This window comes from Molothrus ater, chromosome 1, assembly GCF_012460135.2.
Source record: "Molothrus ater isolate BHLD 08-10-18 breed brown headed cowbird chromosome 1, BPBGC_Mater_1.1, whole genome shotgun sequence".
In the NCBI taxonomy this organism is placed as follows: domain Eukaryota; kingdom Metazoa; phylum Chordata; class Aves; order Passeriformes; family Icteridae; genus Molothrus; species Molothrus ater.
In genome coordinates, this window is record NC_050478.2 from 124,452,832 (window position 1) to 124,480,103 (window position 27,272).

At 39.5% G+C, this 27,272-nt stretch overlaps 1 protein-coding gene across 1 annotated transcript in view; it reads right to left on the minus strand.

Moving 5' to 3' along the window:
• Positions 1–27,272, minus strand: part of ZNF704 (zinc finger protein 704) — a 99,900-nt gene that overhangs the window by 38,888 nt on the left and 33,740 nt on the right. The window contains exon 3 of the mRNA XM_036397801.2: positions 272–375. Within this exon, the coding sequence (XP_036253694.2) occupies positions 272–375 (104 nt within the window). The remainder of the gene's footprint in view (positions 1–271; positions 376–27,272) is intronic.

Sequence of the window (27,272 nt, forward strand, 5' to 3'; positions counted from 1 at the left end):
TTTCAGAGACATCATGAGACTTTTTGAAGTGCTCATATCCTATTTATGGAATGGGCATCTCCCATTTCATAAACCAGAGCTGCTCTACAGTTAAAGAAAATGTTTCTTTTCATTTCTGCCAGTGCTGCACCAGACTTGGACTAGGTTGGAGCAAAGCTCAGTATGATCCCCAACATAGCAGAAGACAGCCACTCACCATTTGCTCTCCACCATGGGCACAGCTCCTGGGAACAAGCCCCCCTTCCCGCAGCCCCGGGCTCCAAAGGCTTACCGTTGGGTCGGACAGGAGGGCTGCGGACCAAAGGGCTGGTGGATAAACTGGTGAGTACCATGGCTGCTGTTACTTTATCCATGTCCAGTTCTTCCAAAGATTTCCTGAAACACAGTGAGTGGGAGGCAGGAAACACATCAACAAAAATGTAACTATTTTTTAGTGTTTTTTTTTTTAAATACCAGCCCAAATCCTAAGCCAGCACAGCACAGTAACAAAAACAAGCCACTGCACAGAGTTCTCCAAACCTTGGTTTTCTGGCAACCTGAGCATATCAAGAGGCTTCTATAAGCAAACTAACTCAGTGTTAGCAGGAAAAGAAGTAGGAAAAGAGAATACATTTTTGTATAAAATTTTCAGGATTACTGTGACTCTCTGTAACTTTGACTTTCTTCCTTTTTTATTTTTCAGAATTTCAGCTATTCATATTCTTAGAGCGAAGTGTGTTCTTAAGGTGGTTTTCTTGGATGAAGACAGAGATGCAAATTGGGTGAGATTACTAGCAACATTATCAACATACATTAGTCTCTGTAGGGTAAAGAAAAACTGTGAACTGGAACTAAGGGATGTGAGTTCATTGCTTCTTCTTAACTATTAACATTCCCATACTCTCTGCAAAAGATTCATCCTAAATTTTTCCTGGTTAGATTAAAAACCAAATATTTTAAGTAATTAGGAAACTGGCATACAAATGGTGCAGGAAGGGTAGGAGGGTAGGGGAGAGAATGGGAGAGAGGGAGAGGAAGAGAGGGAGAGAGGGAGAGGAGGTTGTTTTGCAGGTGTGATGGGTGCCTGAACCAGCATGATGGCACAGGGGCCCACTGCTGCCTCAGCCTGGTCTCCATGGGAACCTGTGTAAGTCAGAAGAAAGGACATGGAGAAGGAGTAATAAGGGAAAGGAGAGCAGTCAGCTTTACAGGGAAAGGAAGAGAAGATTTGGACAATGGTAAATGCCACCAGGAACCAGGATACAGTGATCCATTGCTCAAGGAGTCATGGGGGGTTTTTTAAGCAAGGAAGGAAATTTTTTTTTGTCTGTAAAAATTATGTTCTGTCTTTTTTACCCAAGAGTAACTCTCTCACAATGTAAAATTTCTGAGAAGTCAATGCACCAAAATAAAACTACCAAACCCACTATATTAGCAGACTTTTGCTTTCCACCCTTGTGGGCTGGAAATCCTTGTGGGATTTCCACCTTGTGGGTGGAATCAAAACAGACAATTTTTTGAAAACGTTTGCTTTCAAACATATGACTGATCATCCAAAATCATCTTCTCAATTCCTAGAGATCAAGTTAATTTTGTTCTTACAAAAGGACATTTCCCCTCCACCCTGTATTCTGCTTTCTGGGTCTCTGGAGATATCTCTGTGCCTTGTCAGGAGCTCTACTGAGCAGATCAGGCTGAGTCTAATTTAAAGCCCAAGATAATAAGTGGCCAGTACCTGCTGTTTCCCATCAACTGTTGGTCAGTAAGTCACCAAGAGGAACAGGATGTGCTGGGTGCACTCCCTTTTCTGGAATCCTATCTCACCCATCAGGTGGAAGGTTCATTAACTGGAAACTATACTACAGTGAAGGGCTCTTGGTATTTTAGTGAGCAAACTTTGACCTTGCCCATGAAAAGGTTCACAGCTGCTTTCTGGCTGATGCAAGGACACACACAGATGCTGATGAACACTCTCCCACGCCGCACAACAGCTTAACTCTCACAACTGTCTTTTGCAACACATCAGTGCCTGGAGCTGAACCACTGATGATGGTTCCTGCTACATTCTGATTATATCTGTAGAAACCCTTCTTTCCTCCAGCCAAGGCTTCTGCAAAGAGCACAGCAGCCATATGGTCATCATCAAGTATTGGAAAGGTCTTGCAATGTCTGCTATAATCAGCTGAATTCTTAATCTGTCACCCATTAGCTCCTCATGCCTGCAGAGGACTGTTTCACTCAGAATGCCAAATTCCTCTGGGCTCAGAAGACCCTTCCTCAGGGCTGACATGGAGATGCTACACTTTCTCAAGACCAACACTGCCAAATGATTTTCCAGTTGCCTAATATCCCAGTATGAAAATCTAGTTTCTGAGAAGGCTTCACCTGCTCTGTAGCCCATTCCTGCCAGACTACACCAACTGTCCCTGTGACTATCCAGCTGTGAATTAATCATTACTATCTGCATTTCTGCAACATACGAGGACAAAATGAGCAAAAGTTCCTGATAAGATGGAGAAGCTCATCCCTAGTGTTTGCAATCAGCCTTCCAACAAAGCTCTTCTGTCTGTGTGGCAACAGGACTAACATGTTCCCATCCAGGCCTCTCCAGGATTGCAAAATCACACTACAGCAGTTGCTGCAAGTGTCTGCCAAGTTGGAGTCAAGATGTCAGAATCTAGACCCGGAGCTAATCACAAAGTTTCCCCAAGCAGTTTATAACTACCTTCTAGTTATTTTGATTTTTTTTGTCCCCTCTACAATGATAAGCACTGCTGTTCTGAAAATCCAGCCCTTGCTCCAAATAATTTTACAATGTCCCAAAATTGTCAGCACTGGCATCTGTACTTAAAGTGGAAGTTTTCACAAGCAGGCAAAAATAGGAATAGTCATGAGAATCCTTGCCATTTCCAGCCATGCTAAACTACACTCTTGAAATTACTGGAATCCTTTTTTCTTCCTGATCCAATTTACCAGGATAGCAGCCCAAATGAACTCTGGCCTTTCTCTTTGCCCATTCTGAATGACAGTCATTTTTACTATTTACTGCTCCTCAACTGCATCCAGCAAGCAAGAACACTCTGCTCATACTTCCCAGCCACAAGAATTTTAGCAGCTACAAGTGTTGGCTTATGTGACTCTGTTCCATTTTTACAGTTTGGCTCATAGATGTAAACACACATATTTCATAAATCATTCAGCCAGTACTGCAGCAGCAGCCTTTGAGATATAGGCAAGGCATAAAACTGAAGACAGCAACCACTAAAGCCATCTGCATTTAGTCAGCATCACATGTGAGTTCAGGCCTTAAGATTTCCCCAGTATTTTCCAGCTTTCTCTACTAGAGAGCTGAACCTGCACACAGCTGTTCAACACTATTTGGACTCAGAGGGGAGAATAACTTGTTATGCATCAATTGTTCCCAAAAGATTTATCTCACCATTGCTAAGGCGATTTTCTGTGCACTGAAATCATAAGCCCTGATGTTACTGTTTTTAGGTGTAATAAAATTTAAATCAGTTTTAAGATCATGTACCATGTCAATTATGAAGACTTGTTCTTTTCTCTAACTCACATCCCAGTCTCCAAATTCCATCTCCCAACTTCTGGATGGATGCATTTGTGTCAGCCCAGTCTGCATTTGAGAACCAAGCAGTTTTGGATCCTTTCCTTCCAAGTGTTTGTAAATCCAAACACATGAAATAGCCGAATTACAATGAATCAGCTGAGATATTAGCAATAGAAGTTACAGGTCCTTGAGGTAGACCTTTTACCACCACCCCAGGTCTCTGTTTCATGTCTCCCTGCTTCCTCAGCAGGGGGAGTGGTTTCACTGGATCCCTGCAACACACTGATCTAGCCAGCCTGGCAATTAAGTGTCCTTTTCTTTAACAGTCAAGGCCAATCAGACTTGGTTACTACACTTACCCTTGATCAATCATTTCTTTGATTTTCTGATGAATTGATTGCTTTTTTAATAATAATTTATCAATCAAACCACCTAACACAGTTTCCCCAGTCAAAGCTATCTACAAGGAAAGGCTGGGTTTAAGCAAGAAATTGCAGTATTTTGTTCCAAGGGTTGGCTATTGGACTCTCCCACACACAGGGCTCTCCCTTGTCTCTCCCTGTGCTGCTCCAGCCACCTCCTCAAGCTAGATGGCTTCCCAGGCCAGGTGTGTCCCCAGGAGCACCTGGAGCACCCTTTCCCAGTGCCCTCCTCCCCTGAGGAGGTACAATCCAGTGATGACACCCAGGCTGCCATGGAGGCTACCACCACACCAGGCCTCTCTGTGAGTGCTGGCAGAGCTGCATCAGCAATAAACAGGATGTCAAATTTACTGTGATTTCTGATGTAAACACATCCCATGGACATGCTCCTGCTGCCCCCTCTGCAGTCCAGTGGCAGGAATAGCTGCTTTGCATCCTAAGGCTGCCCAGAAAAGTTTGCTTAAGTTTTGCAAAACAGATGGAAAATGCCCTTTTCATAGAAACCTTTTTATTACTGCTTTTTGAGCAACTTGTCTGACTTCCTTGAAGATAACTGAAATTTCAAACCTATCCATATGGAAACAGGATTGAACTCTAGATCTTACTATCTGATTTACAAAATATGGGATACAGTGTGCTGGGAGTAGGGAGGGAGAGGATGGGTAGTAAAACACTGCTCTCATTATTGGCTTGTGATAAGATCTCCAGTTTTAAATGCCCTGCATAAACAGGAACAGTGAGGCAAGCCAAATTCCACACTGGGAGATAAGCTGCAGTTTACAGGAACAATTTATTCTATATATTGAAAAGATCAATCCAATGAATAATTTTTACTTTTCAAACAGCTGCAACCTATCAGGAAAAGTTATCTGGTGAAGAGCCCTTGGGGCAATGACTGAAGATTAAGTAGAAGTACGACACAGAAATTGTCTGCTTCAAAACAGAACAACCAAATAAAGGGTAATCTCTTCATAGATTATGGGTGCAAAGCAAAAATTAAATTAAGAAAGGAATAACAGAACCCTGCAGAGAACGTTTATCCCTTATGGTCATCCACAAATCTTAAGGATTTTTGGGGAAGATTTTCTGTTCCATTTTTTCTACTTTAAAGGCCACTTGCTGATGCAACAAATAAGTCTGTCTGCAAACCAGACTTCAGTAGTGCCCTGAAGCAACAGACCAGTTATTCCAAATTTATCCAAAATATTCATGTTCCATGCCTTTCCTGCCTGTGCCTTATGCTACTGTTCTAGTTTGTTCACAGGTACATCCCCACTCATAAATGAGATCACTTTGACAGGGTACTGTTTACAGAAAGAAAACTTCACACTTCTGATACTTTCCTCAGGGAAAAGGGCTGGACCATTTGCTCAATGCAATACAAATTACATGCTGAACATGAAAAAATATGGAAAAGAAACAAAAGTCCATAAATCTTCTTAGTTTTTGAGAAGAATGATTAGCTGAAGATATCCTTACAGCAGATGCTACAGGAACTTTGTCTTTCCCAAAGAGAAAATGCACAATAAAAAATGTTTTGCTTTTCCTTCTTCCCCCCTTATCTATTGTAAACAGTGTGATTCCTACACTGTATGAATATTCCCTAAATATGTTTTATAATATTACTGCATATACACAGTCCTAATGCACATACATGGGTGATTTGCCTAGCACAGATTGTCTCTAAACAGTTGCTGTAAGTCATGTTTAAAATAATATTTAACTTTTTTCTGCCACACATTAAAGTATAATTTTTTTCTAATAAAATATATGTTGATGAAACACCTGAAAAAACCTGCAAGTCCTCATCTCACCAAATCAAAGAGCCACAGGCATGTTGTTCTGTTACTAATGTGAACACTTTCCTGAAATCTAGCAGTCTCAAAAATGACCCAAGGGTCAGTTTCTGTTTATTGTTAATATTTACATGTCATTCTTTCTGCGCTTTCCAATTATTTGGAAATAATTCTTTTTTTCAAGCAAGAAGCAAAGAGAATTGTAAATAAAAAGCCACTGACTCTGGACAATGCTGAAAGAGATCTGGAGACTCCAGGCAAGAAACACCTCTGAGAGGATCCCCTGCTTCCGCCAAAGTGAGATTGTACCTCCCAAAGAGTGGATCCATTACGCCATTGTTTCTATGGCATGCACAAGCCAAACAGTCACAGCACCATAAACCAAATTTCTGTCCTTCTCCATCCATTACAAACCTGCTTCAGAACAGGGAAGGCACACAGTTACCTCATTTTGCCCTCTCCAGTCCTGATTTCCCTTCATCTCCTGTCCTTGGGCCAGTTCTGCAGGGCTACATGGATTACAGTACCTGTGGCAGCTAATTCAAAGCTATTTTGTCTATGCACACATTCATGGAGAGTATCCAGGTACACCTCTCAGCTGGGTTCTCCTTCCATTTCCCTGACCATCCTACATGTCTGTGTTCATCTCTTGTTAATGAGAGTACATCCATCATGAAAGGTGCTCCAAGTGTTGTTAACATGGTCATGTCAACATCATCTACAAGAACACTGTTATTTTCCTTTTCCTGTTGAAATCTATGATTTGACTCACAAGGATAGCTCAGTCACCTGTAAGAACAGTAGAATCCCACTGGTGCTCACTTCATCACTTGTTTACAACTAATGATGTTGGAATTATTTGGTGCTAATCAACTTTTTGTTTTGAACAGGTGATAAAAATGTTCCTTTCTAAATACAGTAACATACACAACTGACATTTAGTTTTACACCCAGCCTAATTACAGGCCAGATTTTAATGCTTTTCCTTTCTTGGTTTTCATTTTCTCAGGGAAGATTATTGAGATAACAGCACTTTCAGATACTTTTCAGGTAGAGCAGTAGGATGCATGGTACAAATACCAATAACACATAAACTCTCATACCTTGTATGTGGGACTCTAAGACCACTTGCAGTACCTGCAGCCAGCACAGACTGTGTCAAAGGAAGATGCAATAGGGACATTCCCACAATTGATGTATCATCCTATCCCCATGATCTACAAATTTTCTTACACTCTGTGACCAGATTAAAAAAGCACAAAAAGAACATTTTAGATATTTCAGTACATCTTCTATCAGCTATGGCTCTTCTTTTATCAGCTATACTCTTCCTCATTTTCTCCCTCCTCCATAGACTGTCCTCCTGTCTGGGCTTCAGTCACATTCCAGGGCAGGGAGCAGAGAAATCTAGTTACATTATTCAGGAGACAAACAGTGCCTTGTAGCAGGTTTGATTTAGTTACTTCTGCAACTGTTCTGTTTTCAAGCTACCAAACATGGAGAGCAGAAGATCCAATCTCATCATTACTTTATTTGTTATGACATCACCTCCTATCAATTGCCTTTTTGATGTGAGTATATCCAGTAACTTCAGCATTTCTTGACATCAAGCTCCTTCCATGTTTATCAAACCACAGTTCAGGATACACCCTGAACTGTTGCTGAGACGAGAAGGAGTTTCGGAATGAAAATGTCTCAGTCAGCCAGAGATGTGAATGATGTACTTTGTAGCAACCCAGAGTTTTACTGAATTACACACCAGAGATACAAAGTGAAGCCCCCGAGGCTATTCCAGTGTCAAGAAACTGCCTTCGCCAATTTTATGCCATGATGACTCAAGAGACAAACTGATGTTCTGACAACACACTGCAATGTGTTGAAGAGCTAAAGGAGACCCGAGTCCTTCTGTTTTAGGAAAGAGAATGCTAGTTTACAAACTGAAATAAATCCCACCACATTAAAAATACATTGTGCAGTAAGCATCACCATCTAGAACACACTCTACACCATATAAACTTGTTTTGGGTGACACACAGTTTACCACTAGGTCTTTCAGATTTTTCAGATAGGTTGCTTTAAAAAAAAAAATCTCACAATTACAGATGAGAGGTTTCTGTTGTTTCCTTAGCGCTTGAAATTTCAACATTTGGACATTTTGAACTGTGAAGTATCACCGCCAGATAATCTCCAAGCCTAAACAAAACAGTATTTTTAATAAGGACAACTGACTTTGAAACAACTCGGGCACAAAGCCATCTCTTCACTGACGCATCTCTTATAAAGAAGAAATACATCAAATCAAACATCCATCTTTCTTCTTGCTTTTTAGACAACTCCTCAAACTTTTCAAAGGTCCAAACAACTTAGTTTCTTCCAAAGGAGTCAAATATAACCTCTTAGAGAGCCATCTCCTCATCCCATGAGTTAAACTTTTCCTGAACAGTTAAGAACTAAAGATGCGTTAAAAAACGATGGATATGAAAACAGACACTAGAAAAACAATAAGATTCAAGTAGATGAATGGACAGCAAGGAAATGCCACTGAAGCTTCTGGGCAGAGTAGCACCTATCAGGCATGAGCCAAAGGTGCTTGACACTACCTACATATCCATGTTAAAGCATCACTATGGTTGCCAGCTTTCTTTTTTCTTTTTGGCTGAGCAAGCCACCTGCAGAGTCGGTGTGTGGAGAAGTTGGGGCTTTCCAAGATCACTGTCCCCTGCACGTACACTGTACAGCATGTGCATGTGACTGTCAAAGAAATCCCAGGCAGGAATAACTGCACCAAAATTTATGTATTTATGTACAGCAGAGTAATATCAACAAGAAAATGAGAAAGTGTGGACCATCTAGACTGTCTATTCTAGACAGCAGGCAGTGTTCATTGATAGCAGGTATTAGACTCCATGACCATATATATTTCTTCACCACTCAACACTAACTACTGCATTGAAGATGCTCCTCCTTAGTAACCCCACTGAAGATGAATTTAAAATAATCTGAGGTAGAAGGCCCCTTCAGAGTCTGTAAAAAAAATCCTTCTGTATTTCCCAGCTCAGGATGTTCTCCTAGGGTACAATTTTCTAACTGATAGGTGTTTGCAAGGAGAAGTGGTTGCAGATAAGTCATATTTTTTTTCATTCATGTAGTATTGTTAAGTGTCCAGCATCCCAAATAATGAGAGTTAAAACCCCCAACACTAGACCTAGAGCTTTGATTTAAACTATATCATGGGTAGAAGTCCCAATGTGAAAAGGGATGTTTCACACATAGATCTGGCAATGCTGCAGCTGGGAATGATCATTCTTGCTGTAATAGCATGAACTGAAAACATTTGTCATGAAAGGAAAAACAGTACCAAGCACCTCTACTTTGCATTACGCTGCACTAAGGCCATCAAGCAGGATGCCACAGTTCACTTAAACTATGTGACATTATAGTATCTATATCAGACCTTCAGATCTACCTTAAATTAAATTAGCATTTCACCTTTTATCCTACCACCACCATTTAAAGTAGACTTACTCACTTACAAACAGTTGTAGCACCCAAAAACCAGGAGTATGAGCAGTGATTCCTGACAATTATGGATACACAGTAGTCTCTCTTTGAAGCTATGGGGAAGTCACTTAGTCCCTCAGGAAATTTCTGAACTCTGGTTTCCCACCTTTGATTCCCTTCTTTGAGGGAAGTGAAAACATTGCCCTTTTAGAGAGAGATGTCAATGAAAACCAAAACCAAAACCAAAACCAACCAACCAAACAAATAAGTTTATTGTAGAATGGCCTGGGTTGGAAGGGACCCTAAAGATCCTCTAGTTCCAGTTCCCTTGCCATGGGCAGGGACATCTTTAACTACACCAGGTTGCTCAGAGCTATGTTGGTTATGTTTTCAAAACACATGCCACAATCCTGGTGGAACAAAATGGACCTGAAGTTAGAATCTGACCCCCTAACTGAGACAAGTGCAACACAACAATACCAAATCATCAACAATTAAAGGTTGCATAGTCAAGCAGAGGGTGGACAACATACAATGTGAGACCAGAGGAAGGCTGATATTCAATAATGTGCAATACACAAAACACCTTCCAAAACGATAGAGGATGCAGAAAAAGCTGGAGGCAGCAATTACCACATATGGTTATATGGGGATAGTAGGAGATTTGGACAAAATTAGTCTGCAAATTACTGCCTTCCCTGTCATTTGTTTCCAAGCAATTAACCTATGATCTGTAATACCTTTACAGGGAATAACCAAAATACATATTCATATTTAGAGTGAAATAAAGGCAGAGCTTCATAAATGATCTGGAGATACGAAGATGGATTAAGAAGTCCTATGAAACTTATTTTTAATAAAGCATTGTAAGCATACAAGATGGTCAATTTAGATGGAATAAAACTGAAGGGAGGTTTTAGGACTATTTATAAGTACTCTTGATCTGAATGCTTTTCTAAGATGCTTTTAACATTAAACATTCATTGTGCTATGAAATATATTTGCTCTATGAGTCCAGGGCTTTTTGTTGTGTTTCTGTTTGCTTTTTAATTACTTGAATACTTTGTATTGAAAAGAATTAAACCACTGACATAATATGTGGTAGCTGAAGAATGCATCTGGTTTAACTCTGCTGTCAGCTTTAGTGTTCTTGCTCTGAATTCAACCTTTTTTTCATTACAAGAAACTACCAAAACTGTGGCCTGCAGGTATCAAAGGGAGAGTACTAGTCTCTGGTTAGTACTAGGTCCATCTTGTTCCCCAGTTTGGTCTGCTAGACAGAAACACTTCCTTGGTAATGTATGTATTTGTGTTAGAAGCTGTTTAGAAAGCCAAAATACAATAATGCTGTACAGAATCAGTTGCTGAATATGTTCTTGTAGTTTTCATATCAGGTACCAAACCTGCTCACTCCCTTTATTTTTCAATATTATTTTTGTCTAGGAAAACACTGCTCTCTCAAATATTACAAGCAATAATTCCCATGACATAAAACAGCCAGTCACTTGTTGTGGGTCTGGCATTATGCTCATGTTATCCATTCTCAGACTTCCATAAAGTTACTTCTGCTGCTGAGGGAAGTACAACCATCCTAACAGTCACCAAAAGAAATCACACAAAACATGATCTTCATTAACGTGTCTTCGCCACTTTCCATACTGTCCTATGCAAGCAGTGTTCTGTATTAAACTACAGATGCATGTTGTAAAAATCTACCAAAGTCCTACTGAAATGTCCATGTTACACTGGATACTTCAAACCTTATTTCTGTTTCCATCTACCAAAGACAACACAGACTTTAATGACAAGAAGGCATCGTTTTCCATTACAGAATTAAATTCTCTTCTTCCTCTCAGAAAAGAACTGGACTCTCTTCCACTATTAGCCAATAAAGTACAACATTTTCCATATTTTACTTTCTATTTTCATACAATTTGCAATGGCCTAATGGTCTAGTTTCTTTGTCTTCAGATCACAAATGTAGAAGTGGCTAAGCATGTGGAATGTTCCACACTAAGGAATTAAGAGTATTTATAGGCAGAAAGGCATTGACATTTAAACATTTAGCTAAAATTATTTAAGGAATTCTCTCCATATGCAACAACAGCACCTCTTTCTTCAGAATAGAGTATCAGAGGAGCACTGTTATTAGTTTACTCTTAAAATTATACCCACTAGAAACACAGGCTTGGAAAGCTGGGAGAACAGTAAATGCAATCACATCCCACTCTGAACGCTCTCAGGCAGATTGTCCACATTTTTCCTAAAATCAAACATCCTTGCCCCCCATCTTAGTCCCTCTGTGATGCTCTACTCCAGTCTTTCTACACTCTATTTTCTTCCTAACACCAGACTTCCCCTAGTATCCCTGTCTTTTCCAACAACCATCAAAGAATTTCAGGGAGAAAAAAACCCCTACGATTTAATGAAAATTCTAAGGTTAAGGCAAATAAAGACTAACAAATAAATAAATCTTTTCATAAAACAGATGAAAAGGAGAAGCTTTAGCCTGTGAGCAGCTGGCAGGTGCCTGCTTAACATCTGCTTTTATTAAGTCCTCTCTGCAGTCCTGGACAGCCACAGCCTCCCCCTTGCTGCTCTCTGGGGAGCCCCAGTTAGTGTGTTAGCTACTTTGGACAAAAGAGACACATCCTTCATGGAGAATGAGTTACTTCTTCATGAGTCACTGAAAGCAGCATTCACCTGACAGCAGGTTTTAATACAATACAAACATGAGCACTTCCACAGGGGGGTTACATTACTATCCTGTAGACACACTGTATTTTGTACAAGCTGGAGCACTGCAGCTATACACTATCTTTGCTGAACACTATGGCATTTTGAAAATCTACCAGTTTTATTGAAAGAATAAGCTACCTTGAGAACATCCATAATTTCTGATTGTTTTTCTCCACAGAAAAATGAAGGTGACTGAATTTATGCTTTCTCCATTACACATCTCAATACAGATGTAAAAACTGCAATGCAGCTGCAATTCTCCAGTAGAGCTGATAGCAGTCTCACCTCTACCATCACCCTCTGGCTTTTAAAAATAGATAAACCATATTATTTCTCTCTTACTTCCTTTCAACAATCTTTTCTTGTCCACACACAACCTTGACTCTTCTCCACCCCAAGCACAACTTGGCAGGTCACTAATTCCCCTGGCTAGCTTAAGGTAATTTTTGCCTTATTTCATCTCTAGCACAAAGTCCTCATATAACCAACCATTAAGGAAAATATGTAGGTAGGAAAGTATTCCTGGAACCCCAGTATGATCTACTTGACACGAGTCACTATGGAGAAGTGTCTGACAACTTGCACTGCAAAGAGCTCCTCCCCTGGGCAGAGGGAATTGCTCTCTATCCTTTAGGATTTTGCTGTTTGCACTGCAGATCTAAGCAGATGAGGAAATTTAGGCCAGCATCTTTCTTTAGAGCATGCTGGGAGTAAGGAAGCCCAAGTGATACCAAGTGCATCTTAGTAGGATGTTTCTTGTTTGCAAATAAAGTTGATGATATTCTTACAGCCCTGATCATTGGGGCTGCAGCTTCAGTAGTAGGTTCAACTCATCCCTTGGTCTGCATTGTCACAAAGGTATTAATCTCAGACAGCACACACACATCCCTTCCCAGAATATCTGTACGCTTCAGGCACAACTCCACACAGACAGAACTATTAAAACTGCTTGACTTGGAACTTTGAGAACCATGGGTCTCGCAACTTGGCCAACTAAATCAGATTAAAACCGTATTTGTGACAAACAAATTTGGCAAAAAAAAAAAAAGCATTTCTGTGCTTCAGGGATGACTGCTAACCATGAAGAAATACATGGCAGAGCCATTGACTACAACAGCTGGACATTTTTACTCATGTTGTGATAATGTACAAGATAATGTACATGATCAAACTGTGGCAAAATGGGAACAAAAAAAAAAGAGCACATGTGCATGTGCACATAAAACTAAAAAAGTACAATTTTATGACTCAATTTTTTGTTGTTTACATTTCATATTCCATCCTCTTGTCTAAGACCTTATAGCTGATTTTTTTTGTTCACTGATTACATAGAAAGTAAGATAAAGAATCATGCACCCAATGTATATTTGTCCTTCACTTTAAAGGAATATCTTAAAGACAAGCACTAACTTAACAAAGCTGAAAGAAAAATCAGTCACGTGTTTGTATCTGTACACAATCCAGAAATGGATTTCCTAACAAAAGACATTCGGCTATAAACAGCAATATGCAGAGCATGATAAATCACTTAGAAGCAAGCATCTGTAATAACACAGCCTCCAAAGAACATTTCACAAGCAAAAGTATTATTAAAACAATAACACATGCTTTCAGACTGATTTCTCTGGGTCTCAGTTTGCAAGCAGGGAGTTGTCTGAAGATGTGAAGATAAACTCAAGGGCAGATTGAGCTTGTGACAGTTTCCATCCGCCTGCCCTCCCTCCTGCCCTCCCTGCCCACTGCTGTGCTGAAGGGATGCTCTGTCACAAGGGATACGTCAACCAGCCGACCAGCAAGGCTGTTATGCAACGCCTCCATCTGTGGTGCCTCTGCTGGCATTGACTGCTCGCCTCAGGAAAGCCAAGAGTGTCAGCAGCCTTGCTTTGGAAAGACTCTTCTTGTTCTTTAAATAACTCCAAGGATGACGTTTGTGTGACTCCTCGCTGCCATACCTGGCTCCTGAAGAGCAGTGCGTGGAGTCCTGGCACTACAACACCAATTGCATTGCCCCTGGGACTGCAGTACTGGGAACTGGGAAAATCCTGCCTTTCCAAAGCAGAAAGCCAGCAAAAAACCCACAACACCCAACAGAACAGGAGGTGAAAATGCAACAGCTTCATCCCTGAGCATTTTATTTTACCTGACTCCTCATCCAGGCTGACATCTGATGACCAAGCATGTTTCTGGCTGAGCACAGATCCAGACCAGGAGGGGAAAGAGAAAGCTGCTCCCTCCTGCTCCCACTGGTCTCTCGGTGGCCCAACCATGCCAGCATGGGAATGGGTAAGACTCCTACCCATATGAACTGGTCTGGTTTCTGTATTTCTGCTCAGACAATAGAACTGCTGGCAACTGCAAAGATTTGTCCCCAGTTTAGTGGTGTCTAGATAAACACATTCCTAAGTAACACCTACACTGTAGCCAAAGTTGAATAATTAAAAACTAAAGACTTTCAACTGGATAGTGCTGGGTGCAAACACACAGTCAAATTAAAAAAAAAGAAAGAAAAAAGCTTTGGCCAACTTCTGTAATTCACACCTTCCTTCAGCTCACCTCATTCCCAAACAACATACCTGAGACAAATTTAAACATCTAAAATGTGAGAAGAGACAAGTGCACTATAAAGCTACATGTGTTGGGCTGTTTAAATATATTCATGTGCTGTCAACATCAGCAGACAAATGTTATTTTGGTATCCACTGAAGAGGACCATGTCTGAACCACCTTAATCACTTGATGGTGCATGTTCTATCAAAATGTTATCTCTTCAAAATACCTAATGAAAATCTAAAGCAAAATAGAACTGTGCTGTTGCATGTGTCCCCACACTCTGGAATAACCAGTAATTTGGGACACACAACCCAGCACAACATTGTAAGGACCAGTTTTTCAGAAAAGTCTTTAGGTGAAAACTTCCCCAAAAAAGTTAGAAGCAAAAACAAAATGCCATTGCAATCAGTTGTTGCAATCAATGTGATCAACACAGCTTCATGCATCACTCTCAAATCAGAGAAGTGCAGAAGTAAAGCTGGCTTCACATTTCAGCCTATCTGAGTTATTCAGGGAAGCCCAAAAGTCTTGCATAATTCTGCTGTGGCATTATTGTCATGGTGAACAGCCATGATTTCAGATCAATTGAATGCAATAATCAAAAAAAGTAATCACAGCATTTGTTTTTTGACTAATCTCCTAATTTTTTAGTCCTCAATAATAAGCAGTTTCTTACTCAGGTGATTTTTTTTAAAAAATACCATTATTGAAAGAATCAAAGAAGATTCACTAGAATCAAAGAATATGTGACTTTAGAAGTTGCCTTCACATAAACATTCACAAGTAACTTAAGTTTAGAGTAAAATACAGCAAGTAAAGGCTATATTCTCACTGACATGGAACATACTTCTATATTTAACATGGAACCATACTTTAAGTGTGCAATACGTTCTCTAACACTGCAAAATGTCTGCAAAATATCCAGTATTTCTGAGTCCTTATGAGTGGGTTGGGGGTTATTACAGTATCAGTCAAAAAATGGCATTTGCTTCAAAAAGTGGTAGAAGAGAAACTGCTATTAAAGAGAGAGACTTTATCTCATTATTTCTGGCAAGGATCTGCATAACGTCTGTTCCCAAAGCTAAATCACAGGGACAAAATCTGTGGGGTCAATATTTATTTTTGTTAACTTGAGCCTCACTTCAGCTTCAATTTGTATGAACAGAAGTTTGTAAAAAATAAACATTTAGAGAAGCTTTTTTACAGCCAGAATTTTTACTGTACTTTAAAATCCAGCTCTGGAGTATCCATTTTTCCAACTTTTTTTCCCCATGGAAGTTTTTGTCAGAAAATCATGCATCTTAGAAGATGACACTGAATAGTTACACACAGAGTCCAGAGGATTTCAGCACATTTACTGATTGCATTCTTCCACATTAGACAGCTGGGAGAAATCAGTAGCTGAAATTCTGTTTCAGTAGCCTACAGTCCTCCATATTGAAGAAAAACCACACATGATGAAAAGGGCACTCTTTTTGGCCCCTATACTTGCACTCAAGAAATTTCATTAAGTTATATGTTGCCTTTTTCTTCTCTTAGACAGAATATAATTTGACAAGGGAAGTTTAACAAGGTGAACTTCACCTTGCTAATGTGGAATGGTAATTGATTGCATAATGCTTTTTAGAATCCATTTATAGTGGGAACAAGAATATAGTTATTGGTGGAAAGTGCAAATAAATATCTGCTCCACTCAGAAATCAGCTGACAGCCCTGGTGACCTGCTACTTGATTTAATTTCCATTAATTTTCCACTGGAGAAACACCCAGCAGGGAACACAAAAGATTCAACAAGAAGTTTCTACAAATATTTGGCTCCTTTACCCAAGCAATAATTTTTCCTGTGCTGTTTTTAAGCTAAATGTGCTAAAATCAATGTTTTTGCACATGACTGGCTATTCCAAGCCTAGTGGAAACAACCAAAACACAGGACACCAGCAGTGCACTGCATAAAATGCTTTAAAATGTTCCCAAATTAAAAAATCAAATAGTCAGCTAATGAAAACAATGTATTTTCTTCAAGTTGTCATAAATATCAAGGATCTAATCCTGTAAAATTTAGCTCACACCAGGAATTCTACTAAAATTAATCTTCTTTTTTCCCCTCTAAAACAGAACCTACATCAACTCAGAAAATGCCTGTTTGTCATTTATTATAGGATAAAAATGTATTGGTATTATGACTTAAGCCCTGTAAAAGGCAGTTTGATGAACTACTTCAAATTTATTTATTTGTTTATCTATTTAGGTAAATGAAATGCGGAATTAAGCAACAGCTGAGTGGATAAATTGCCATGCATTTCTAAACCAGGAGAAAATGCACCAATTAATTTAAAACACCATTCTGCAAAGCGAGTACTAGAAATGGCCACATGCAAATGTGCATGTCAGGTCACTCTGAAATGGTCATTTTCAAAATGTGAGCTCCTCAAAGAATAACTAAACAGGAACACAAATTAAAATTGAAATACAGCTGCACAACAGTATTATTTATTTATTTATTTATTTACACACACACAGACACACAAGTCAGCTCCAAGCAAACAAGCTGAAGTCCCCCTAAGTAAGATGTTTGGTGCTGGGGAGAAGGCAGCACAACACTGCTGCTTTCCATTAACATGACAACACAGGATTAGGCCCAGGCAAGGGACCACAGGCACAATGCCAGCAGATAAAGTTCAAACTTGCACCCACTATCTTCCAGACAAAGATCTTACAATTGCAGGGATCTGGAAATCTCAGCTGCATCTCAGGAAATCAAAACCCAGCCCCAAATTTAAAAACTGCACCCTGTTGAGTTTGTTAATAGATGAAACCAAGTTGTGGTTTCCCTCCTTCCACCCTCAAACCAATCTTCTCCCATTACACCGATATGCAGCAGTATCTTAAAAAATACAACAAAACCCAGAAAAAATTCAGATGGCTTTGGTAACAAATCTAGGACATCCATGCCTGTGTTTAAGCTTTTAAATGTAGCAAAATATTGCCTCCAGCTTGATTATTTAACTTCCTGGTTACAAAAAGGGTATGGTTGAGAGCATTGAGTATTCTCACTCTCCCACAAGCCACATGCAATGACACTTGATTTGTAGTTTCCATATGCTTAACTAGTGTAATTGAAGGATGCTTTTTAGTCACAGTTCTGAAACCAATTTGTATCTTTATCAAGGCTAGCAGGAAAGCAGCACTACCTCTCCCTCTGCACCCCCCTGCTGAAAGCTCCACATCTTATTCTTAGTGCTTAGAACTCTGTGCTTGTTGGTGCAGCACCCAAGGCTGCTCCAGCTGTAGGATCTGCACTGGAAGTCTTGGTTTCTCTCAAGAAATTCTTCTTTCACAGAAACCTTTACACATTTGGAAACAAAATGTCTTTAATGCATCAGTATGTTTTAGAATCTACTGCCATAAGCAAAGTATGTGTTTAAAATAGTCCTTTTGAGGATTTTTAAAACCAAAATACATGGGATATATGACATGGAGATTCAGTTAAAAGGATGGGTTAGAAATACATGCAAAGCTGTCTGACAGAGGGTGGGATTCAGGTGCTGTATGCCTACACTCCTGTTACTATCAACAGAAACCTGGTCACAATAATTAGCAAAACACAAGGATAGATGCTACCAGCAGGGTTAAGTTTGAGCTTGCCTAAATTTAGGTACCCAGCATCTTTGAGATGCTCTAGCATATTCTTCCCTGTCCACCACAGTCACTAGCTGCTGTGTGAGCCACCCACAGAGCTCCACACGGGCATCTCAAACACCTGATGGCCCCTAACAGGGCACTGGATGTTTGTGCTGGCCAACTCCATCTCCCACTTCATGCTCCCTTCAGCTAAGATAAACTGAACTCACAAGCAACTGGCCTCTGTACTGAGGAGAAACATATCTGACCACAACAGCTTAAACAAGACTTATATTCAATCCTCTGAAAGGAAGATTCCATTCTTAATTATTTTTTTCAGTATAGCAAAATAGTCCTGACTTTACTTATGGAAAGGCAAAAGAACAAAGGAGTTTGCTCAGCATCAGCTACACCACCACCATCAGCTGGTGCTACCAATCCAGTTGTGAAACCCAGAGCAGATCCCCCTCCTTTGCTACTCCTGGAAGCAACAGCATCGCCAACAGCATTTCAGAGAAAAACAATTAATTAAACTTTACTTCCCCAAAATCAAGGTGTGGGCTTGTCTCAAAACTTCTACATCTGTGTAGCAGGCTTATTTTTGCTTTTGTCTCTGAATGTGAAGATTAAGTTCATCCTTGAGCACAGCTGTACAAAACATGCTGTAAAATACTGGAAACTAAAAAGTGTTTATCGAAGATTATGGTTTTTTTACAGAGGGACATGCTGGGTTGTTAGTCCTGAAGTCATTTTGAGTTCACTTCTGAGTAAGTGTATTTTGGCAATGCTCCCACTCATGGTGTGAAATTAAAAGATTACTATTTTGAAAATATACAAGCTGGCATATATACAATTTGTCTGTCACAGATAAAACTGACTACAAGGCAGCCAGTACTTAAACTGCAAGTCTGTTTGCTTTCCTCCAGACTTTCCTAATGCTCCTGGAGTGGGAGAAGAAAAGGAAGCATTAGCAGGCTCCCAGCTGAACCATGTTATAGGTGCTATAGAGCTGTTACCTGCTGCCCATGCTTCTAGAATATTTTCATGAAGTTGAATTGTATCCTGCATCTTCATCTGTTCAAGTTATAGAGTCTACAAGAATTACACCAAGTCCTTCCACAACTTCAGTAGTAGAATTCTTTTAAAAACCTACCTGAAGGTAGAAATACCTGTTTTGTGTACAAAAAAATATTCTTTTCTCTTCAGAGGACAGCCAGTGCAGAACTGTCATGCTCTAACAGGCTGCAGTAATTTTTAGAAAACAATTATTTTCTTACTGGGCCACCTTTTGGTGAACGGAGTGACAAACAAGCTCGGCCTTTGGACTGAGTTATTTTCCCCAAGTTTGAGTATTATTGCCCAGCAAATAATTCATCTTTTTCTTCACTTCCAGGATATTCAGTCTCTCCTCAGAATCTGAATGCAAATTGGAAAGGGGGACAGTGCTTTTAGAGCAAACGCCACTGCTTACCTCTATTTTACTTCATATTTCTGTGTATTTGTATTGCTTACTGTTCTACAGCTACCAAGACAGATGCATCTACAAGAAGTGGCTAAAGCACCTTATATCAGGAATGAATAATCCTGTAAAGCTGTTACAGACAGCAGCAATAATTAGAATTTAGAAGTACAACAGTTCACCCCATCCTCAACTCAGAAGGCAGGTGTTGCATTAAGGGAGAAGGTACAAGGTACCAAGAAGAAACCAAAGTATTTATTTGGTTTATACCAAATAAATACCAATTTATCTTACTTCTTAGAGGTGTCCTGAAGTATTTTCAGATGCTAGGCACAATTCACCCTTTGAAAATGACATCTAAATCTAACATCTTAGTCTTCAGTAATATCTGTTGAAATGCATTTCTGAAGAGAACTTCACTGACTCTAAGTATGCAAATGCAGTAACACCTCTAGCCTGCAGCCAGGCAGGAGGCAGAGTACAACTGATGCAGTTCCCAGGTACTTTAAGTGATTTTCAAATAGCTGCTCTGACCCATCTGCAAAATGACATGGTTTCTGATGAACACCCAGACTGGACTGTAAGACATTTTAGGATTTAGAATTTTTATTTTTTTTTTTTTAATTTCTGTACAGCAAAGCTTACCCTATCTTATATTAAACACCGCCAAATTCCTTAAAGTAGTGAAAGGCAAATCTATTTAGTTCTCATGTACTTTCTTGTGGGTTATTTAAAAAAAAAGTTAAATAAATAATTAGTCTTAACATGGACTCTAGAAATAGAACATGCTTGTTCTTCTCTAACAGCCCAAGTTTTAGATTTAAACTCCTATTAGAAATTAAAACCCAGTTCTGGAGGGGAATAATAGAGCTTTGCCAGAGCTACACTGCATCTAAACAAAAAACGTATACACACACACACACACACACATATTATCTACATACCCACCTTCCACAAAAAGGAAACTCAGATTACTGCTGAAAACTAGTAGTGCAAAAATGCTAAGTAGCAGGAATGGGGGGAGAAAAAAAACAACCTGCTTATCCTTTTGGGAATGGCAGACATGCCATTCTCTAACAACATTGTGGAAGCAAATAGAGAGTTCACTCTTTTGTTTTGCACTGATGCTTATTTTTATTTAGTAGAAGCTCTCCTAGGTCTTTAAATAATTCATAATGCAGTGCCTGTTGTTCAGTTCAAGGAGGGAGCCTGGAGAATGTTAATCAAACCAGAGATGAATTGGCACAGCTGTAAATCTGCAAGGCCCCTCCCCGATGAGCTCATCCCCTAGCAGTGCAAATGAGACTGACATCATGCTTGCAAGCCGCGGGTGCACTCACACTGCTCCCTGTCTCCTCCTCCCGCACAGGATTTCTCCTACTTTTTCACGTGGCTTTTTTCCCCCGAAAGATCATTAAAGTGATACAAGTAGGGAGAAGGAACAAAAGCTGGAGGACCTGCATTAAAATCCTGGGGTTTGTTCTCTTACATCTGTCACAGGTCCAGCAGAGACAAGAAAGATACATCTTTCTATTTAGAAAGGAATGAAACTGCGTATTTATCAGTCCAGCTGAAAAAACACTTTAAAAACATTAGAGACATGCCTTTGAATAAGATCTACAAGTACTTCACAGAGTACCACTTCTACTTGCTTTCCTATAGAGCATGCCATTAGATGACCTTTGGATCACAAAAGCACTCTCAAAACTAGGTCTCAAAGAGATGTATTTGTAAAAGAAAATGTTCCTACAGCCATGCTGCTGGAATCTCTCATTTCTCTAACCCTGTTTCAATTAGTCGTCAGACACTTAAGGCACAGATATAAAAATATGCAACACAGATGAATAACCCACTATTAATAGTGGGTAACAGATAAACTGAACAGTTAATAAAAAGCCCACAAAAATAATGTATGGGGAAAAAATGGTCCAGGAACAATTTTGATACAAACCTGCAGAAATCCAAGGTGTTTTCCTATTTGTCCATGAACAGAAGGGCCAGCTCCATTTGTTTACTTTTATGAATACGTTAGCCGAGGTCCATAACAAGCTTAGCAACTTCAGAAAGTACAGTAAGCATTAATATTAACAAGCTCATTTAGGTCTATTTCATACTCTTCAATAATTAAAGTTATTATTTACTGGAGAAGTTTATAAAATTACTGATTGCAGTAGAAAGCTCAGCTCAGCTGTCTGATGAAGCCAGCATACCACTCAATGAAACTAAATTGGGAACACCTCTCAGTCTCATAGCATCCACTGGTCTGGTAAACAGCCCATGCCAAGATCAGGTTTCTTTCTTCTCACTAAGGAGCTACTATATAAATTACCATATGAGAATATAATGGGGGAGAAATATAATCCAGAGAAATTTTTAAACCCTATCATCATGTATTCCTCAGAAAACATAAAAAGTATGCTTTCTGCAATTTTGAAATCTCACTTTTTTTTTCCCTTTATAAAAATCCCTGTAACAACTGAAGTCAACATACCCAAAGCTATGTAATCTAGTTTTAACAAGCAGTATCACCTTTTAGTCCAGACCAAAACCAAGTTTCTGCTTCCTGTGAGAATGACAGAATGTGACTGCAGGAGGTTTACTAATTATATTTCCAAACTCCTGGATTTTCTGTGCCTCATGTTGTCTGTTGAACTACGCTCCCTAATATCCATAGTTTGAGGAAAGAAACCAGGCACACCGTGATTCTCAGTGATGTCTGAAGAGCTTTGCAGATAGCAATACAGAGGTGAATTGAAACAGGTCTCAGAAGGAAAAGAGTATAGCTTCTTAAATGCATAGGAAAAACAGAAAATGAGAAGAAATCAACCACAGACAGACTGCAGAAGCAGCACACATGACAGTGATGATGCAAGGCAGCAGGATGCACCCAGAAGTCATTACCCAACACAAGAGGTTTTCCAGCCCTGCAGGAATCATGGCTGCTCCCTGGGGAACACAATTGGGATATTTCCAAAGTGATAGAAATGCTTGAGAAGCACTTGAAAAAACAGGGAATTGGTTAGAGGAGCGTTGGAGAGGAGTTGCAGAGGAGCAAAGGACCATTACAGCTTGACACAACCTGCCTGGTGTGAAAGCAGAGGAGTAAAAAGGTCCAGCTCTAAGGTTAGAGGACTTTTTTAGCTTAGAGAACTTCAGCACTACAACTTTGCATAGCATTTTCAGTGTTGAATACAGTGGCGTCATTCTGGAGTAGGACCTTTTTCAGATACCAACAGAAAAACAAAACCAAAGAGGTTCAATAAACTGTGAACTAATTCTTCCATTAACAAGCAGGACACCTTCTAATTCCAAACTAATACAAATCCCAATTATATTTTCAGATACGAGATTAAAAAACCCAAAATACATACACCCAGAAAATAATAAATGCATTAATGAACCCATACTTTAGCTATAGACTTTGGGACATGTACAAACACAGGATGCCATAAACCAATGCCTGCACAAATGCTTAAGATCCTCCTGCCATCTCTATTCCAAAGAATCCTGCCTGGCATTCCTATGTAAACAGCTGCACATTGATATGCTCAAGAGTTCAGAAAATGAGATTTCAGCAGAGGAAAAAAAGCCAAAACAACCCGTCTGATCCAAGTGCAGATTTTGAATCTTGTAAACAGACTCTGTATTATGAAGAATTGGAAATCTCCCATGTTAGCATCAAAGTCTTTGGCAATTAGCCCCCAGATCCAAATTCTGTAGCTTCATTCTACCTCAGTTTGAGGAAGAACACTTATCCTTCCATATTTACTCATAATGTCAAACAGCCTGTACCTCTCCCTTCTCCAAGCTTCCCCCAGCTCCCATGTGGATATTTGGAACCCGGACAAAGTCTAACGAGAAACTTTAGAAAGTTTAGATGAAACAACAGATTGTTTGATCTCTCTGTGCTATCACTCTGCCCCAGAAGATGGTAACAAAATGTGCCAGTAATGCCTCTTCTTAAAAAAAGAAATTTTAGATTTGTAATTCAGAAAAAAAACATTTAACCTAAGCTCTTCTACATTTTGTTTCCATCTGCACAAAGCAAGTGTTTAATGCAATCTAGTTACTAATGGCAAAAAGTTTTAGCCCTTAGTGCTTGCTAAGTCTCTTCAAGCAGAAAATATATACATGAAGAATTACAATATGGAAAAATACTGTTGACACAGAAGACTTTTTATTTCTGTGGCTTTCAAAAGAGATACAGAATGACACTGACTTGGACAGTCAAAATGATAGGTGCACTTTCATTACTTGTTATTAATCTTTTAAAAATAATCTAATTCTGTAAAAGTTATTCTGAAAATCTGTGGAATGTGAGACATCTTTACTGAGGACTGTGTACAGGCAAATGCAACTTACAATGGTTTAAAGGATGGTTTAAAAAAACCTTACAGAAGTACCATAATTGCATGCAAAACTTGCTTATGTGGCTTTTTTAATAAAGGGATGTGTTAATTTACATTTCTTTGATCTGCATAACACAAGCTCAGAACCAAGGACTGCTGCCAGTTTCTCACAGGCAGGGATCTAATCCATAAGATGCAAGATGGGCAGGTGCATCAATGCCAGCTGCAAAAAAGAGGCATGCCCAAAACCAGAAGAGGGAAAGCTGTGGTGTAACATCAGGCAGAAGTGGCACTTCAAGGACTATCTAAAGATCTCTGGAAAGATCTGGTTGTGCAAGCCACGGAAAACACACAGCTGGCTACAGGGGAAATATATACAGAATATGCAAGAAAAGAATTTTTGGACGAAACAACCAGAAAGACTTCAAGAGCTATGATGGTTAGATGTAAACAGAAGTGGACAACAAAGAAGGATAATGAGCAGAGAAAGGGCTATGTGCAAGTGGAAGTAAAATCATGGCTGAGAACAGAATTTTCACCCCAGTGTAGGTTCCAGTGAACTAGGATGTGAAAATGGGAATGAACAGATCCCCAGGAAACAAAACATGCAATCTGTAGGACAAAGCTCTAAGAGAGACATGGAAGCTCCAGCAGAGGTGCTGAAATGCCAATGGGCAGTTCAGAAGGGCTCCCTGGCCAGTGCAGGATTTCAGAAACCATCAGAAAAGACAAAATTGCACCTTTTCACTAGACATTTAATTTTTCTGCCTATACAGTTACTCTTCGATGTGCTAGTGAAGCACTATTAAATATTAGTAATAAAAGAGCAAAGAGAAAATCAGCTCAATTCTTGTGCTGCCCTGGTTAAACAGGAAAATCACCAGTTCACCAAAGCACAGCTCTATCAATGTAAAACACAATCAAGTTACTGTTGGTTCTAAATATGCTTACTCTCCAGTTAAATAGCACCACCATAATCAGAGAAAGCTTTCTCTGCTCTTCTAAGCTCTGCATGTCCCTAACAGCTGTAAGAGAATGTTCATATTGGTTAAATGCAGCTTTTCCAGTTTCAATAAGATAAGGCAATACTCTGTTTGGGGGATCCCATTACTCCAAACTTAATATAGTATCTGCTGCTAGATAAACAACTGCAGGACACTAATACACTACTTCAGACCATCGCATCAGTCATTTACCACATTCTCTTCGGCTGATTTATCCCTGGCTTTTTTGTTTAACAGCAGACAGTTATATTTCAAACACAATTTTGTTTTCTTTGTCTCAGAAGCTTCCATTATGTGGACTAAAAATGATGAGTTTATCTAATGAGATTAGAGTCTTTTAAGCATTTTCATGCTAGTCAATCCTTATGATGGGATGCTTAATTTGGAGAGTCTTGCTGAACAAAAGCAAAGCACTGCAAGAGACCAGCAACATACAGTGTAGGAAGCACTGATGCTGTAACAGAGCCACTTCTACCACTGTGACTATGACTGACATGTATTTTTCAGTAGTACTGTTTACTTATATAGGAAGTATATATAAATATATACTTTTAAAATATGCACACATGCTCTGCACTCCATTTTAACTTTCCCACTTCTAGTAATTCTTCATGTAGCTTAGGTTGATAAGTGCATAATTGCTGAGAAGAGTACACAGGCTTGGAACCCCCCCATCTCATAGAGGCAGAAGAATCATCCAATTCATTCCTGTGGCTTGAGCTGTGGAGAATATCAAACACATGAACATGTATTTCTTTCCCAAAAATGTACACTCTATTTACTTTTATATTTGGGTGAGGTGCAAGGGTTGGTGCCACAAATGCTAAGCTCTTCATAAAGTAAGCAACAATGAAAGAATGAATGATGCTTTTATTCTGCTTTAAATCTCAACTGCTATGAATCACACTCTCCTGTCTGAAGACCAATATGACTGCAAAATGGGCTTTAAACCAGATAAAAACATAAACATCTCAGTTCTTCATTGCCAGACCACTGTTAAAATTTGCTATTTAACACCTTGTCTGGACTGATCAGAGAGACTGGCAATAACCTAAAATTGCAATGGTGCAGCAGGACAGAGAGTCAGAATGTACTGCCAAGGTCAGCAACTCCCTTGTGTCAACCTAGACAGTTCATTTAGCCCATCATTTTCAGAAAGTGGAGATTCAGTTTGATAAACTCATGTACAAGTCTCACCACAAAATGCCTGGGACAACTGCAAGTCTGGATGCTCAGTTGCTTTAAAACCACACTTCACATAATTTGTGTAAACACCCAAAGATAAAAGGTTTTAAATAAATAAACATCAGTTTCAGAATACATGCTTTTGACCATCATTTGAATCTAAATACAAGAAAATAAAAAGTAATGTAACACATAAGAGAAACCAAGGACTTCTCCAAGGTCATTTGGCATAAAGGCAGGAATGGCACAGATTTTAAGTATGTAAGTCCTCATATGAAGTAGAAGGTATTTTGCTTTGTGTTTGGGTCAGAGGTTTTTCCCTATTTTTCAAGTCAAATTTGAGGCAGAATTTTGAACAATGGACTTTAGATGGGAAGTGTAAATGGGGCATAAAAGTCAGAAAGAGAAGCTGGCTGTTGGAAATTAAAAGAAGGAGGAGAGCAGGGCTGGCAGTCAAGAAGTCTCCACTTCTAATCCTAGTACAGCCCCTGCCTTTCTGGGCAGCCACTTCCTCCTGCTGTACTGCTTCTTGGACATCTTTAAAGTGGTTTTGCTTAGCGTTCCCAGTTTAGAGCATGTTAGTGTCTGTACAGCACTGAATCATAAAAATGCTGTATAAAGAGCTATTACTTTTACTGTCAGCACATTTGCTACCCTATACACACTGAAGCAGACCTTTTCCCCTAAAAGAGTCATTTCTCTGTGCATGTCTGAAGTTCAGTTAAAAAGCAAAAAATCATCTCTCCTAAATTACACACACATTAATTAGCTGTGCTGCAGTACATAACTGTGTGCAGACATGGACAAGGGAAAATAAATGGGAAGCGATTTGCAGCAAATGGAGTTAGTAAAGCAGCCATTCTCAGAGCAATTAATTCCTGGAGGACATGAGTTTCAACTGCATGATGCACTTGAAAATGCCTGGGTAATAGTCCTTCACTTTTAACACTGGGTCATCTGCTCAGCCATTCCCAGGTCTAACTTCAACGCAATTCCCACAGAAGACAATCACGTATTTTTGGATGGGGGGAAGGGAGAATAGAAGTGACCCTTGAGACTCATCTAAACCAGAGACTTTTTGAATTTGTGCTCACAAAAC